The following is a 15,355-nucleotide window of genomic DNA, read 5'->3' on the forward strand; positions in this document are numbered from 1 at the left end:
TAACGAACAATCATAAAATCTGTCACACTCCGTTCGAGTCCAAGAATACAATGTCTACAAGTATCTAAACTATAGCTTCTTCGCACCTTTTTCCAGCGCTTCTTTCACCTCTGGCGTATCTTTCACCTCGTCCCAAACTGGTCTAGGGATCTCTACCATTCTGCGATCATATGCAAGATCAGCTTCCGCTCCATTCTGTTTGTCAGTTGAAGATGGAACTGACAGAAGGGAAGACTTGTGCTTCCACTTACTGGGTTGTACGTGAATATGAGATTCCACCTAGCCTACCGATAGGTCTCAGTTTCTCAGTGAGGATCTTGAAAGGGTCGTTTGGATCTATGACGAATTCTCGCTATGTAGCGTCAGTTACGAAGTAAGTGATGGTGTTCATCTATCGTGCCAACGCCCTAAAGTCTGGTAGTCTCGTTTATTTCGGGATGTGACTGAAGATTAGACTTACGACCCTTCCCAGAATGATAAGATGGGTAGGGTTCCCCTCATCATCCTGCAACTCGTGAGCATGATGGAGGTGACATTCCATCGAGAAGGCGGACTCGGCCACATGAGGAGGTTTGACGGTCCTGCGCATACCGAGAGTATAATGGTAAGCTTTATTCTTTGATGGGAAACGTAGAATCTCAAGCTGGGGATGATGGATGTCCCACTAGAGGCGGAAGGGGTGAACTCACTCTGAGGATCTCTGAGTCAATCCTGCCAAAGCCCATTCATCTACCTCTGGAGGGGCATCAATGGCCGTGTAGTTGGCTGCTTCCAGGAATGACTCGGAGATTATGGAGATGCAGAATTCCTTGCTGGCTAGGATGTTATGATTGGTATCTACCGAGATATGAAGATAAATTAGCTTAGTCCGAATGAAATCGAAGTGTAAGAATCTCTCTTATTGCCATGCGGTATCATCTTATGGGGAAAGATGGAAACCTAACCTACCTTTCCATCCATCTTGATGCTTCCCCTTGGTGACGCTGATCATCACCGTCGGGGGGTTATGAGCACAAGCGTTGAAATATGATATGGGAGCGATCTACCACGACCGGTCAACTCAAAGTTGATGGATATGTATATACAGGTACGTATCACTCACGTTCGCTTTGCCATCTTCTCCTAGGGTAGATACAAATGCCACAGGTCTAGGCGTCTATTGTAGCGGGGACAGTGAGTCATCAATCTTCCGACCAGTTTAGTATTTTGTATACGTCCGAGATCACTCACGATTCCAGAAATCATCATCTATCCAAGCCAGTTCACGATCAGCAAGAGAAATACCGTCACTCGAGCGATGATATGACCTACCTTGTAGATATCCGATTTATCTTCGTTCTCTGGTATGATAGTTTTGAACCCATCTCTGGAAGGTTGAAATTCTCTGGAATATGGCTAGGCAAAAGTCAAAAAGCCGAAAGATTCAGTCAGCTCAAGTCATCGATGATCTGATCTGATAGACAATCTAGCCAAGAGCTTCAATCTTTCGAGATGACATACCAGATCATTCAGTCCTTGTCCAGGCTTGAAATCCGGTTCAGCGACCTTTGTAAAATGGGGTTCAAACGATTCGTCAAATCCCGGTCGCTCAGCTTCCACCTCTGAAAGTCTCGATGTCAGCTATCGATCCGATCCAAAAATCCAGGAGACGATGGATACATTTCCAGCTACACCTGATGTCGATTTACTGGTGCAGAGATTTTGGACGCTCGTGGACACTCGCCAGAAGAGCTCACCTTTGAAAGGTCGATGTTTTGTCATTGCTGTGCCTATCTATACCGATTTTATACCGTTAAGTGTATTTATCTCTAGACTGAGGTCGAGAGAGTCGTTTTGTCCTACACATAGATGTTTTGATTGACCTTCAAGTGAAAAGACGGAAGATGGTTCTGAAAATAACCTTGAGCTATTGAATCGCCCATTACGATATCGCTCGACATTCGCCAGCATCTCAAGTGGACTTCCTCCACCCACCTGTCGTCATTCCTGGAATCCGTCTGTGATATAAAATCGTCGTTTCCATCGGAACGTAGAGCTATGGGCGTGTCAACGCTCTTTCAACCTTCGTTCTTGAATCACCAAAACGACAGTCCGATCTTATGATGATCAAGGTGAAGAGCAGGTAACCTAGAGATGCCCAGCTTTGCATCATGTTTCCCCTCCAGATCTACCAGTGACCCCCTAGACAGTTTCGATCCACTCGTATCCTCGTCAGCAACCGTCAAGGGATGTGTGTTTTGTGGGGCATCGAGGGAAAAGGGGTTCGGCATCGTACATGCGGTGAGTATATCGCTCGCTTGGTAGAGGTCTAGTGCTGATGTCTGGCTCAGGACGATGAATTGATTGCATTTCATGATCGAACACCTCGAGCGACTGTACACCTCTTGATCATCCCAAGACGGCATGTCGTGTCTTCTGTAAGAGAGTTGCGGAACGAGCATCTAACTTTATGTAAGTTCGATTAATCTCTCTCTGACTCAAAGTACTTCAAGTGGACAAGGACTGAACCGGATACGATGCTCTATTGCATAAACAGTAAACTCCATGAGATCCCTCGCCCTAACCCTCGTGTCTTCCCCTTCGAAAATGGGATTCCATGTCCCGCCTTTCTCCTCTGTCCCGCACCTCCATCTTCACGTATTCTCGGGTAAACATACCTTCATAGGGAGGTTCAAATATCCTATTTCACGTAGGGAGAAGGGCGAGAAGGGTTTGGGGTGGTTCGTCACTCTCGATCAGGTCGAGAAGATCATACAGAATGGGGGAACAGTTAATCTGGGGAGGGGATAGCGGGACAATTAATATGGCCCGAACTTGCAAGCTAAATCTGATTGTGATGACTATAACGTTAATGAGTAGCATGTAGAAATGTAGATGTACATAATTGCATGGATTTTCCAAACCGCATGATAACCAATATACACAACATGCATTACAGATAAAGATGTTTGTTACGTACAAGTACAAGTATACTCAGATCCTGGGAGGGTGTCGTTGCCCGTACCACAGGGGACGCTGACCAATCTATCAGAAGATGACATCTGTTCGCAAAGAAGGGGGACACGATACCACTTGCGTTGCTTCTGTGTCTAACCCAGAACATGCGAATTCTTCTTGCTCTTCTTAGCTTTCTTGTTACTGCTGAAATTCCTCCAGTCGGAAATACGTTCCTCTCTTCGTTCTGTGGAAGACAAAACGAAACAGGAAAAAGCAGGTGTCAGCGCAACGCTCACTATATAGCTATACAAGAGGAAGGCAACGAGGGGAGAGGAGGATGCGTTGGTTGATCCACTGTTCTTGATATATGCCCCACGCGATGATATCTTTTGACACCTGTATATCATAAGAATCGTAAGATACCACCGCCGTATCCCGAAGGACAGGTAAAGATCGAAATTGTCTGGAAAGAAGAGGGGAAATAGCTTACCTTCCCATTTGGCTTGATCCTCTACTTTCCTCTTTCGAGCTGCTACTTCCGCTTCCTGTTTGGCTTTTTCAGCACCTTCGTTGGCATAGGCCAATTTCGTTTTCCTACATACGAGACGTCAGCAGAGTATGGCACAAATCGCGAACTTGATAGCTTACCTGCGCCTTGCTAATTCATCTTCCACCAGAATCTCCCGCCCTTTCGCTCGGACCTGCTGATCAAATGGAGGAGTGAGATTCGATATCCTTGGATCATCATCTGGTATATTCGTTGAGTATCCGCTTCCGAGTATACTACGACCAAAAACATAGTTGTGAGTCAGCATCTTGTAACAAAGGGAGGATGAGTGTAGACCGAAGACGACTCACGCTTTCAGTACTTGCGTCCTCGCGTGAGTCATAATCATGTCAATGTCTTTTCTTTTCGCAGGGTCAGAAAGTTGGTCTTCAGCCTGATAGTGGTCAAATCGATTTTACCTGTCAAGTCAGTTGATGTCCCACTTGCGCCAGAAATGATCTTGACAAGACTGACCTTTTTAAGAAAATCAAATGCCTAAAATCACCCAAATCGAGAAGATAGGGATGATACGATGATGAGCTCTGTTCGACAATCTGTTGATCATGAGGTGAAGAGAACTCACCTCTAATCCTTTCTCATGCTTGAATTTATCTGGATGAATCAGTAAAGACTTCTTACGGTATTGTTTCTTAATCTCAGCTTCGGTGGCGGTGATGGGTAAATCGAGAATATCATAGGGGCTAGAATATCAGATTATCAGCTACTAGTCCCGAATATGTGATAGGAATCAACAGCTCACTTTAATTTGAAAGCTTTTAATATCCTTTCAACCTATAATTACGAGTCGATCATCAGCCCATGCGACCAAGTTTGAAGTCGGATAATTCAACGGGTGCTCACCTCCAACTCCTTTGCCAGATCATTCGCATTCTTCTTTAGAACTGAGTCTAGGTTACTTGCCATCTTGGGTTTATTTCTGATAGATTATATATGGAAAGAGAGATACTATGGAAGCTGTATGAGGTAAGGAGAGAAAAAGAACGTTGAGGAGAGGAAGAGCGAGTTGATGAGTTTGATTGTTGTGGTATACAGCAAGTACTGTGTATGACAATCCACAATGGAGAGTGGCACTATCACGGACATACCCTTGATCTCCGCTGATGCTGATCCGATGTCATACGGTCACCACTTCACGCGAACCTATTTGACCTACTGTATAAATGTATTTCAGTGTAACTCTTGCCGCTCATTCCATCTCCAACTTCTTTGTCAACTCACTACCCTTCAAATATCTCCCTCCCTTCCCCTCACCCTCACCCTTACCCTCAATCATGTCCGACGCATCTCTCTTCCTGAGGAAGCGTAAAGACAAAGAACGACGATCCAGAGTCCCCTCTCGTTCCGTAGGGGGCGGTGGACCGTCCACTTCCACAGCCAGTCAGAATGCTCCTTCTCCGTCATCTTCTTCTGCCCCCCGTCCCAACGCTACCGCCTCTTCATCGTCTACCGTCAAACCCGAGCCAGTCGATAGCAACGGGAAGAACCCCAATATCACAGAGATCAAGATCTACTCGTCCGGCTCAGATGGAGGAATGCGATTCAATTTCATGCGACTTAACCATGAGAAGGAAATTGATCCCACTCAGATCGGCTCGAAGCTCCTACTCAACCGTAAGAGACCAGGACCCAAGCAACCCCCGCAATTCGCGATCAATGACGAAGGGAAAATTGTCGGTAAATACGTGTATGACGCAAGTGGGAAACCTGTCTTGGATTCGGAGGGGAAGCCCGTAATAGAGAAGAAGGCAGAAGGGGAAACCATGGACATGTCCCTGGTTGTATCTGCTCCGCCCGGAGAAGATCCGGTAGGTCGAGCACCCGGAAAGAAAAAGATGAAGAAGGGGACGAAGGAGGTGTTCCATCAGGATATAGAGGTGATGCGGTTAAGGAGGGAGGAAGCTCAACCGTGGTTATTGGAGAGTTCTAGACCTAGAGCTAATGGGAATAATAATATCCCTGAGATGTGGGTGGGGAGGATGCAAGAGCCTTCGGCACTTCCTACGGTTTTGCTGGTGAATGATGGGACGACGGACGGGTTTGAGATGGTTCCGCTAGGGAGGACTTATAGGTTCGACCCGGAACGGCCATTCAAGCCTTTAGATTCGGATGAGGCTAACAAGCTGGTAAGTTTGACTGCTACCTTCCATGCTTAGGAGCAGTCGATCTGATGATTTTTACGCTGGCAGTTCGACCATCAAACGAGACATAAGATACACGATAGATGGGCACTTCGACCGGAAGGATCAAATGATGATGCCCCTACTCCTGGTACTCCGGTTGTTCGTGTCAATATCAAAGCGGAGAGAGATCTTGAGGAAAGAGCGATGAGGATGGAAGGAAGATTGAGGCTGAATAATGGGAGTCTTCAAGATAGGAAACCCAAGGTCGAGAGGTATGAGGATGATTATGTTAAAGAAGGGCGACGAGCAGAACGAGTGAGTCCCTTCGTATGCATCCGCATATCACAGACGAATTAGTCGGTTGATCCATCGGATTGTCGACTTCAGGGTCTCGAGGGAGGTATAGATGAAGAATTGGATTTCGACGAGACAGAGCATTTTCAAGATGACGATGATGTTAATACTTTCTATCGAAATGCAGAGGAAGAGGATGATGCTAGAGACGCGGAAGAGCAACAGAAGAAGGAATACAGACTGGCAAATGCCAATGTCGGTGATAGGCCCCAGATTGCAGAAGATGACGATGAAGAGGATTTGTTTGGTGAGAAGAAGAAGTACTCGGACGAAGGTAAACAACTGAAAAAGATCCTGAAGAAGAGGGCAGAAGATGGGGAGGATGATAATATGTTTTCGGATGATGAGTCGGTGAGTCACTCGTCATCCTGTTACACCTGATCTTCCCTGGTAGGATGCTGAGCATAATGGTACTCGGACAGGACGACACAGACACCGAGAGCATCGATAGTAAAACCTCTCAAAACAAAGACCAAGATAAGGATAAAGACAAGGACTCGAAACCCTCAGCAGATGGCGATCGACCTTCCCGACCACCCTCCAGAGGTCCAGGATCAAGAGGTACCTCCTCACCTACCGGTAAGAGACCCAACGGTCCCATGCCAGGTAAAGCATCCACCGCTCCTCCAGGCTCAGGAGCAGCTTTACTCGCTCAACGAGCAGCTTCTCGAGGTGCTTCACCTCGACCCTCAGGTGGAGCCAGAGCAGGAAGTCCCCTTTCTGGTAGAGCTGCCAGTCCCGAGGGCAGAGCCACTTCTCCAGTCATGAGAGGTAACTCTCCAAGTAGAGGTCAATCCCCCGCCCCTGGTCCTGCTAGAGGTTCGAGTCCAGTATCTGGACCATCCACACGAGATGCCTCGCCTGCTCCGGCTTCGGGTGGCAGTCAAAAGAAATCAACTGGAAATGGGAAGAGGAAAACTACATCCGAATCACCTGGTCCCTCTACGGCTGGTGCTTCGACCAACTCGCCTTCGTCCAAACGTAAGAACTCTCCTAGCGAAACTGCCAATAGGGCTGGCAAGAAATCCAAGAAATCCGGATCGAATACCCCCACTCCCGGTCCTGAGGAGATCGAGTCTTTCCCCGGTATGATCACCAAACAGGATGTGTTGGATTGGTTCAGGTCGCTCAAGAAGGAGACTGTTCCCATGTCTGAGGCTATTGCAGCTTTCAGGAATAGGATCATGAATGCTGGGAAGAATAAGGAGGCGAATCAGAAGTTGTTCTTGGGTTGGATGAAGATGTTGGCGGATCAGGAGGAGAAGATGTTGAGGTTGAAGGATGAGTATAGGTAGGGTGGGGAATTTCAGAAGGGAGGGGCGGTCCGGGACGTATGCTGAGAAGGTTGGATGACGAGTAAGCAGAAAGAAGAGCCGTGGTTCTTGTTAAGATCGCTTGGTCGCTTGGAGATAAGAATGCAAAAGGCAACCACAATCATCTGATAGCATTGAAATAGCCAAGCAGGGCGAACCTGTGGAAGAGATTGATGGAAGAGCCGGGAAGATGGACAGTCTCATATACTGTATTGTATGTTCTATTCAAAAAAAAATCAACGGTATCTTATCATATATCATGTCATTCGCATATGCAAAAATTGTATCTTTGTACCAACACAAGTCAATCGAAGACTGGGAAGGAGGATGGGAAAAATTGCTCAGATTGGCAAGATTGCTGTGATCAGTAATGTTGTGAGAGAGTCGTCAGTATCTAGTCCCTTCAATCAACCAGACTCATGCTTCTTCCCAGGTGTTCCGCACTGCAATCTGGGCCATGAACAAAACGCTTCCAGTTTTTTGGGTATGAATACATGCTCCGCTCCCTTCCCCTGACTGACTCCCAAAAATCCCAAATTCATATCACATGCATATGAATTTTTTACTCGGAAGTAGCCTTGGCCTTCTTGGGGGCAGCACCACCTTCCCTGAAACCGTTCTTGAATCGTCGGTTGACGTCCTTGAGGTGGGCGTGTCGACCGGTACCGCTGTGAATTGGGTCGAATATGGGGCAAAAGAGGCAATGATAGGCAACAGGTAATGAGATATTGTAGACCAAGGTGAGTTGAGTTGGAGAGAAAGTGAGGTGAGGGAGGAAACGATAATAGTCAGTATGGTTGTTCTGGTCCTGCTAGTCTACTATGACATAACTCACGTAGTCTTTCTTCTCTTAGCTTTCAAACCCCAGTTGAAGGATCTGAGTTTGGCAGCGGGGTAACCACATTGGGCACAGGCTGAAAGAGAAACGAAGGGTCAGTATGGTACGTTGTCGACTCGCCTTGTCCTAATCCCTGTTTCCCCTTGACTTTCCACTCCCTTTGGCTGTAGGAGCCATCGACCAACATTCGACCCGCTCCTCTCCTTCCTTCCTTCCTGCCTTTCTCACGCGAACGCTACTCCACAGAGAAAACAATACCCACTGTGCTTTTGCTTGTGGAAAGATCGGTTACCACATCTTCGACAGAGGGTGTGGGATTTGGAGTGTCGTTTACCGCTGTTCGTCAAAACCAAAACAACAATCAGCAACTAGTTCTTCCCACTTAATTGAGAGCAGAGAGGATAGACTCACAAAGAGGGTGTACCCTGTTAGATTAAGGAGCGACCAGGTCAAATGATCAATGACCTTCCGTCAGCTATATGTCTTTTTCATCTATCCGAAGATGTTATACGTACTTTACCCTATTTACACAAATATCATCAGCATTACTTCCTCTCGCATCCCCAATGATAGTGACAGTTCAGCAGGGGAGTACAGAGAGGACTGAGGGGACATACCATTTTGAATGATTCTTACCGACTTGAAGGATGAGGAAGAGGGATTAAATGGTGTTATAGAGGATGTTGAAGATGAATAGCAAGCAACAGCAGGCGACAGAGCAAGACCACGAGAGGAGAAAGAGATGAAAATTGGCATCGAGGGGTGAAGGTGCCACTTTGAAATGCCGAAAAGAAGTTTCGCCGGAATTTGGCACATGCCGATGGGAACGACGAGTGATAAGATGATTAGAGAAGTAACATGAAAATGCCAGGTGTAATTGGCGGCTGTTGCACGTGGTCAGCTGGAGACTCCGCATTCTTCCAGCGAGGTGTTGTTGACAAAAGATCAAGATGAATGAATGCATATGACGGACGACGATGGAGAACAGTAGGAGTATTGGCAGTCCGATGCATATGACTCGTGGGGATATATAACGTATATAGCATACACAAGAGGTGACATATCACATTCTCCACCAGGCTATCGACTCATCTCATCGGTATACCAGAACGATTTACGATGTCATCCCTCGATCCCAACAAATCACTACCCCCCCTCCCACCCCTCAAGTCATTCTCCCTAACTCACATCCTATACGACCCCACCCACCCACTCTCCATCCCACTGACACTACTATCCCTCTCACCCATATTCCTATTCGTATCGTATTTCACCTTGCTCATATTCACTCGACGCCTTACGATCCTCCTACTCGCAACCGGTCAGGTGGGCAACGAAGTGCTCTCCTGGCTCCTCAAGAGGCTGCTCAAGGGGGACAGACCATACATGGGTCATGGGGAGGTGGGGACGGGATATGGTATGCCGAGTAGTCATTCGCAGGCGGCGGGGTTTCTGGTAGCTTGGGGTATAGGGTATGTCTTGACCCTAGCTTCGAGGGGTACATCGCGAGATGGGGGTAAATTGGGGATGGTTAGGAAGATTAGGAATGGGATTTATGTGGTTGGGTTGATACTTTGGTCTTTGGCTGTTTGTTACTCCAGGTATGTAGTGAAACTTCCCTCCCACATCACCTCTTTACACTCGTGATGACTATGAAGGCTGATATTCATGCTGGGGGCAGGTGGCATCTGCATTATCATACCCCTTTCCAAATCGTTGTGGGATACTCTGCCGGTCTAATTACTGGCGGTGTATTCTTCTGGTTGACAGAGTATATACCGATATATCACCCTCAATCTCCCCTTGGACAGATACGGAAGAGGATAGAATACTTGTGGGAAGGAGTGGGAGGAGTAGGAGGGTGGGAGTTGGGGGATGCCAAGGGCGGCTGGGGAGAGGGGTGGTTGTTACTTGGGAAAGAGGTAAAGGAGAAAAAGACCAAGTGATCTATAATAGGTGTATGCATAGGGTATAAGGTTGAATCCCAAGCTTTGGGTTGCTCTTCAATCCATTTCGTATTCATATGAGCAAGGTGACGTGTGTCGTATCTCAAGTCATACTGATCATTTGCATGTGGAATTGTACTGATGCGATTGGATGACAATCAGGAAGAGATTCGCATCAGCAGGAACCGAAGCGAAGAGCAACCGAACGCTGGATTGTGTATGTGTGTGTAAGACCTCCCAGCTGATAGATAATGGAGACGTCATTCATCGTACGAGGTCAGTTCATCAATGGGTACCGGATGACCGATACCAAAAAGGTATAAAGCGACACATGGGAAGATATCGACCGGTTCCCATCCCCTTTTCGTATTATCAATTCTCACTTAGAACCCTGCCTTACAAGCTACAACTGTACCGCACATTTTTCAGTGAAATTATAACATGTCATCCTCGCCTTCTTCATCTCATAGTGACAGGGACCTTACTCCGTGAGTTCTGTGGTTCACTTGACGGTCGGGTGGGCTCATCCTCCCTACTCTTCGTAGTCAAGAGATAGCGAAGAAACTTGAAGAGCTGGATAAGAAAGGTGAGATCAAGATTGATCATGTGAGTACATCCATCGCGGTTCTCTATCGCTCTGGAGTGCTGGTCAAGCTCACAGTGTTGTGATGTCGCATCTTAATAGGATCTCATCAACAAGTTGAAGAGTGCGCCCACCACCGTATGTCGTTTCTCTTTGCCTTGACTGAGTGATGCACGTCTGACGAGCAGTATGTATTGTCTGTCCTTGTAATAGAGCTATGACCCGAGATTGAAAGCCCTCGGGAAGCGTCTCTCAGGCATTGGAGGTGAACATTGTGAGTCCCGCTCCCTCCTTCTTCACCCTCACGTAGGATCAAAGCTCACGTACGTGTACGACGAGGTAGGCGAAGATAGTAGCAACAATATTGAGAATATGTTGAGAGATATAAACAACAGCTGGAAGAATCCTTGATTCGTCTGCCAGAATGACACAGCGGAGTGCAAGTTCACTTGGAGTGACAGGTTACTGCAAATAAGTGATTTGACAATTTGTAATTGATGGGAACGTTTGTTGAGATGCAACGTACGCGCTAAAGACGCATGATGGGGGAAGCTCCCAGAGCCGATTACGTGGATGACTGACAGACCAAAGGTGTGATTGTGAGGGCGGAATCTCGCCATGAGGACGATGTAACATATCACTTGGTGGTGCACGCACGACTAGTTCATGGTATAACTGGTGATCTGATTGGGTCAGTCCCAATGCGAACCTTGTAGTCGGAAGCGAGGGTCTCGCGGTCATCGTCTCCAGTGTTTCATTACGCACCAGTACTGAGAGTTAGGCATACGTGTGGGAATTGTTTTCGTGGCGATGACAAAGGCTATCGTATGACCTTTAGGCTATATGAAAATATGAATGAATTAGTTTCGAAGATGCATGAAACCGTCGAGCAACTTTCACCTCTCCACGATAATTCACTAAGATTCTTCTTGGACGGTCAATCATTGAACACCCCATCTCCAAACATACCGAGCACTCAGTAAGTGTAGCTCGCGCGATTTTTGAGATCTGACTGATATGACACACCGACATAGCGAAGGAGTTTTCGGCGTCATCAAAACTAATGTCGTAAGCTTCATCTCCCCCTTGTATAATGTAGTTTCGTACATCGACTGACAACGCCGAGATAGGATGAAGGCAAGAATGACCAAGGGGTCAATACCGTAGGTCTAACATATCTGTCACTGGAAAGTTGTACGGTAGGTTACTTAGAGATATCTTCGTAGGTAGACAAACCAATCGGAGTCACCGATCTCCCCGGTACCAATTGTAAGTCCCCAGTTGACTCATTAGGCGTTATGCTCCCTCGTGCGCTGACGAATTGTGGCCGAACATCAGCCGAGAATAAGAAGGATAACCTCGAGGATCAGGCTAAGTAGCATAATGATGGGCTTCACAAGAGGGGGAAATGAGGTTTCACACACTTCTCTGAGTTGGTGGTTTCAATAACAAAGGCATGCAGAGAGCTCCCGTCCCACACACGGTGAATGATCTACGTGTGCACGGACGCCGGGGTTGTATGATTCGCCACGCCACACACATGTGTGTTGAGTGTGTTTGTGTAATGTTGGTGTTTAGGGTACCTCATGTGATGTTGATTTACCGGATTAGGATATAATTGAATGACGTCACTAGATTAAACCAGTTACCCTTTTAGTACCGTAGCACCACCGTGCTAACTTACTTACTACATGCAACGACGTTGCTCCTGACCTGACCTGACATTCCCATCCTCAATCCATTCCCGTCATTCTAAATGCAATCATCATCATCTCCCCTCTTCTCTTGCATTCCTCATTCCTCATTCCTCAATTCTTCATTAACTTATCCTGACTGCCCCGCAGACAAACACTGTAAGTCGATCGATAACCTATCACCGTCATCGCATCGCCCAGTGAAAGAACTAGCTGATCCATAAATATCTGTCCATCTATTGCCTTTCCCTTTCTCATCACCGTCTTTCTTCTTTCTCATATCATATCGTATAAACAAACACTTGCCGCCCATACAGTCACATCCCTTCCCTCGATACACTCCACATCAACATCAACATCGTTACCACACATAGTATAAGGAGATAGACCCACAACATCATGTCCCACTTTGATACTCTGTCAAGGACTACGTCCCGGACTGCCGGTTCTACCGTTTCTAGAAATCAATCTTTGGTGAGTTACCTTTTCTCAGCATTAGCTATACAGATGTCGTAGCCATCCGAATCATAGCTGACTACGCGAATCCACTCGCAGATCAAGAAGAACACTGCCCCTCATGAGCTCAAACCTTCTGATATCCTTATCGAGCGATTCACCGCTTGGAAGCAGATCGTAAAGATGCTCATCTGTAAGTTCCAATCATTCTTCCATAGATCGACGTAGGTGACTAACAGATAATGCCGTTTAGCCTACTTCGAGGGTGTCGCTGATATCGAAGCCAACACTTCTAAAGAGCTCACTAAGCTCGGGGCTGTCATCCAAGTGCCTTTCAGACCAGGAAACCAGTTCTTAGGTGAAGGTGGTATGCAGGTGAGTTGTTTGAATTCACCATTCCTGCTCGACTAAAGCTCACTTCATAATTAGGATGTCTTCTATACCATCCGAGACAAAACTCGAGTGATCGCCGATTCCCACTCTTCCCTCGCTCGAACCATCGAATCCTCGATTGTTCAACACTTGCAAAAGCTCAGAGCGGAGATCAAAGCTCACATCAAGAACGTCCAAAACGATACCGGAAAGCTCGCAACCTCCGTCGCTAAAGAGAGAGAACTTTCCACCCGAGCCATCGCCGATCTTCAACGAGCCATCGGTGCTGTCACTCACACCCCCATGCAAGTGTCAGCCAAGGAAGACCCATTCGCTGTCAACCAAGCTGTCCACAAGCAACTCCAAAAGCAAGTCAACGAGGAGAACTCCCTTCAGAAATCCATCATCATCATGCAGCAAAACTCTGCTCACTTCGAGGAAGGAATCGTTCGATCCATCCAATCTGCCTGGTCCACTTTCGATGAATGGCAAACCCGAATGTCTAGCTCCGTTCAAGAGACATGGAGACATCTCGGTGTCAACATGGCTCAATTGATGCCCGACAGAGAATGGGTCTCGTTCGCTGCTAGATCCGATCACCTCCTCGATCCAGAGACTCCTCTTAGAAACCCCGAGATGATCGACTACCCAGGTAAAAACGATCCTGCCGTCACTCCCGTCCACACTGGTCTCCTCGAACGAAAGAAGAGATTCACCAAGACCTACAAAGAAGGATTCTACGTCCTCACTCCTGCCGGTTACTTGCACGAATACGCTTCTTCCGACCCTACCACTGCTACTCACCCTGTTTGGTCATTGTTCTTACCTGCTTGTACTCTTGGTCCACCTTCTTCTGCCACCACTGCCAAATCTCACAAATTCCACATCGAAGGTAGAAAGGACGGTACTTCGGCTTACGGTAAGACTCCTGGCGGTAAAGGTTTATTCAGAGGCTCGGAAACTGCTTTCACATTCAGAGCTAGGAGTCACGAGGAGATGATGGAAGTTTGGAATGATCTCAGAATGCTCGTGGCTAGATACTTGGTTGCTAGTGAGCAGATGGAACGACATGGTGATGTTCAACGAGCTGTCTTGAGTGTCGGGTAAGTTCATCGGCATCTGCCAGTAATCACTGTTCTTTTTGCTGACATACCATGATCATGTAGTTACCGATCAGACGAAGAGGAAGAGGAGGAGGAAGAGGAAGATGACGAGGAGGGCAGCTCCGTTGAAGAAGCCGAGGAGGAAGAGGAAGAAGCCGAACATGCCGGTCACGCCCACGAGGAATCAGAGGAAGTTCCAGCTTACACCTCGGGTGGTGCTGCTCCCTTGGAAGTCGGTCCAAACGGTTACGTTGTGAGTTTATCGATTCAAATATCTCGGATGTCGAGCATCCTTGCTGATGCAAACCAAAATGTACAGGTTGACAAGAAAGACAAGCCTGAGCTCGGCGCCGAGACCTCATCAAACGCCGGAAAGGGAGTTGAACGACAACTATCAAGAAAAGAGGAAAAGGCACCAGCAAGAGAGGAGCCTACAACCGGTGAGGCTACTCTCTCTTCTTCTTCTCCTATCACGAGCTCGGGCGAAGGTGTAAACGCGGATCACAAACCTGAAGGCACACTCGGCGAGGTTGCACATGCCCCTGGTTCCGTCACTGGGGATGTGCAACCTACCTCTGCGGAATTAGATCCTGAAACTCCCCCTACCACTACCCAAAACGAGTCTGGTAAAGGATTGTTCAGTCGATTTACCGAGAACTTTGGGTCCGCCAAGAAGAGTGAAGCGTAATCGACTCAATGCTACTGCCACACCTTCGCCCGTCCACTTCCATCCATCTCTTATTCATCTCGTTATCTTGTTACATTACTGATATATCTTGTTCATTACTTGAATATGTAGCCGATGAATAAACTCATTGGTATTGCCCTTGTCGATGTTATTCAATCGTAATACACGAACATTTTAATCCTTGATCTGTATTCTTTGCTTTTCATTTTGTTTTCTCTTTTATATATATTGTCTGATTAGCTTGAAAGTGAAAGTTACCGTAATCGTCGAATTGAGTAATATGCTATTTTAATGGATCGAATTGAACTGGCTTGGTATCTCCATGTTGCTTGCTTTGATGTTGCTTGCTCGAATCTCGAATGGTTGCTGTCAGCCGTTGTGAG

The 15,355-nt window shown here is 47.0% G+C and overlaps 9 protein-coding genes across 9 annotated transcripts; 6 read left to right on the top strand and 3 right to left on the bottom strand.

The window, feature by feature from the left end:
• Positions 1-69: 69 nt before the first annotated feature.
• On the bottom strand, positions 70-1,761 carry I302_102372 (uncharacterized protein; the record flags this gene model as incomplete). The annotated part of the gene is made up of 10 exons (XM_065869469.1): positions 70-160; positions 252-352; positions 461-581; positions 690-837; positions 949-1,042; positions 1,103-1,156; positions 1,231-1,248; positions 1,312-1,395; positions 1,501-1,601; positions 1,737-1,761. 10 exons carry the CDS (start codon positions 1,759-1,761, stop codon positions 70-72), a joined length of 837 nt encoding a protein of 278 aa, XP_065725541.1.
• Positions 1,762-2,133: 372 nt separating this feature from the next.
• On the top strand, positions 2,134-2,790 carry I302_102373 (uncharacterized protein; the record flags this gene model as incomplete). Its single annotated transcript, XM_019187748.1, has 3 exons — positions 2,134-2,280; positions 2,331-2,451; positions 2,537-2,790. The coding sequence occupies 3 exons, from the start codon at positions 2,134-2,136 to the stop codon at positions 2,788-2,790; spliced, it is 522 nt and encodes a 173-aa protein (XP_019050626.1).
• A 299-nt stretch (positions 2,791-3,089) lies between these two features.
• I302_102374 (uncharacterized protein) lies at positions 3,090-4,408 on the bottom strand (the record flags this gene model as incomplete). The annotated part of the gene is made up of 8 exons (XM_019187749.1): positions 3,090-3,181; positions 3,428-3,531; positions 3,586-3,720; positions 3,796-3,878; positions 3,959-3,979; positions 4,068-4,185; positions 4,245-4,276; positions 4,346-4,408. The coding sequence occupies 8 exons, from the start codon at positions 4,406-4,408 to the stop codon at positions 3,090-3,092; spliced, it is 648 nt and encodes a 215-aa protein (XP_019050627.1).
• A 368-nt stretch (positions 4,409-4,776) lies between these two features.
• I302_102375 (uncharacterized protein) lies at positions 4,777-7,274 on the top strand (the record flags this gene model as incomplete). Its single annotated transcript, XM_019187750.1, has 4 exons — positions 4,777-5,628; positions 5,692-5,940; positions 6,013-6,330; positions 6,402-7,274. 4 exons carry the CDS (start codon positions 4,777-4,779, stop codon positions 7,272-7,274), a joined length of 2,292 nt encoding a protein of 763 aa, XP_019050628.1.
• A 580-nt stretch (positions 7,275-7,854) lies between these two features.
• Positions 7,855-8,886, bottom strand: I302_102376 (60S ribosomal eL37 domain-containing protein; the record flags this gene model as incomplete). Its single annotated transcript, XM_019187751.1, has 6 exons — positions 7,855-7,960; positions 8,128-8,206; positions 8,393-8,466; positions 8,542-8,555; positions 8,646-8,651; positions 8,767-8,886. 6 exons carry the CDS (start codon positions 8,884-8,886, stop codon positions 7,855-7,857), a joined length of 399 nt encoding a protein of 132 aa, XP_019050629.1.
• Positions 8,887-9,249: 363 nt separating this feature from the next.
• I302_102377 (uncharacterized protein) lies at positions 9,250-10,076 on the top strand (the record flags this gene model as incomplete). The annotated part of the gene is made up of 2 exons (XM_019187752.1): positions 9,250-9,731; positions 9,812-10,076. The coding sequence occupies 2 exons, from the start codon at positions 9,250-9,252 to the stop codon at positions 10,074-10,076; spliced, it is 747 nt and encodes a 248-aa protein (XP_019050630.1).
• Positions 10,077-10,517: 441 nt separating this feature from the next.
• Positions 10,518-11,070, top strand: I302_102378 (uncharacterized protein; the record flags this gene model as incomplete). The annotated part of the gene is made up of 5 exons (XM_019187753.1): positions 10,518-10,564; positions 10,622-10,682; positions 10,762-10,797; positions 10,873-10,933; positions 11,003-11,070. The coding sequence occupies 5 exons, from the start codon at positions 10,518-10,520 to the stop codon at positions 11,068-11,070; spliced, it is 273 nt and encodes a 90-aa protein (XP_019050631.1).
• A 461-nt stretch (positions 11,071-11,531) lies between these two features.
• Positions 11,532-12,038, top strand: I302_102379 (uncharacterized protein; the record flags this gene model as incomplete). Its single annotated transcript, XM_019187754.1, has 5 exons — positions 11,532-11,638; positions 11,694-11,727; positions 11,790-11,822; positions 11,886-11,928; positions 11,998-12,038. The coding sequence occupies 5 exons, from the start codon at positions 11,532-11,534 to the stop codon at positions 12,036-12,038; spliced, it is 258 nt and encodes an 85-aa protein (XP_019050632.1).
• Positions 12,039-12,752: 714 nt separating this feature from the next.
• I302_102380 (uncharacterized protein) lies at positions 12,753-14,972 on the top strand (the record flags this gene model as incomplete). Its single annotated transcript, XM_019187755.1, has 6 exons — positions 12,753-12,827; positions 12,909-13,002; positions 13,063-13,184; positions 13,239-14,284; positions 14,348-14,537; positions 14,604-14,972. The coding sequence occupies 6 exons, from the start codon at positions 12,753-12,755 to the stop codon at positions 14,970-14,972; spliced, it is 1,896 nt and encodes a 631-aa protein (XP_019050633.1).
• Positions 14,973-15,355: the final 383 nt, after the last annotated feature.

The sequence above is a fragment of the Kwoniella bestiolae genome, chromosome 1, assembly GCF_000512585.2.
Source record: "Kwoniella bestiolae CBS 10118 chromosome 1, complete sequence".
NCBI lineage: Eukaryota > Fungi > Basidiomycota > Tremellomycetes > Tremellales > Cryptococcaceae > Kwoniella > Kwoniella bestiolae.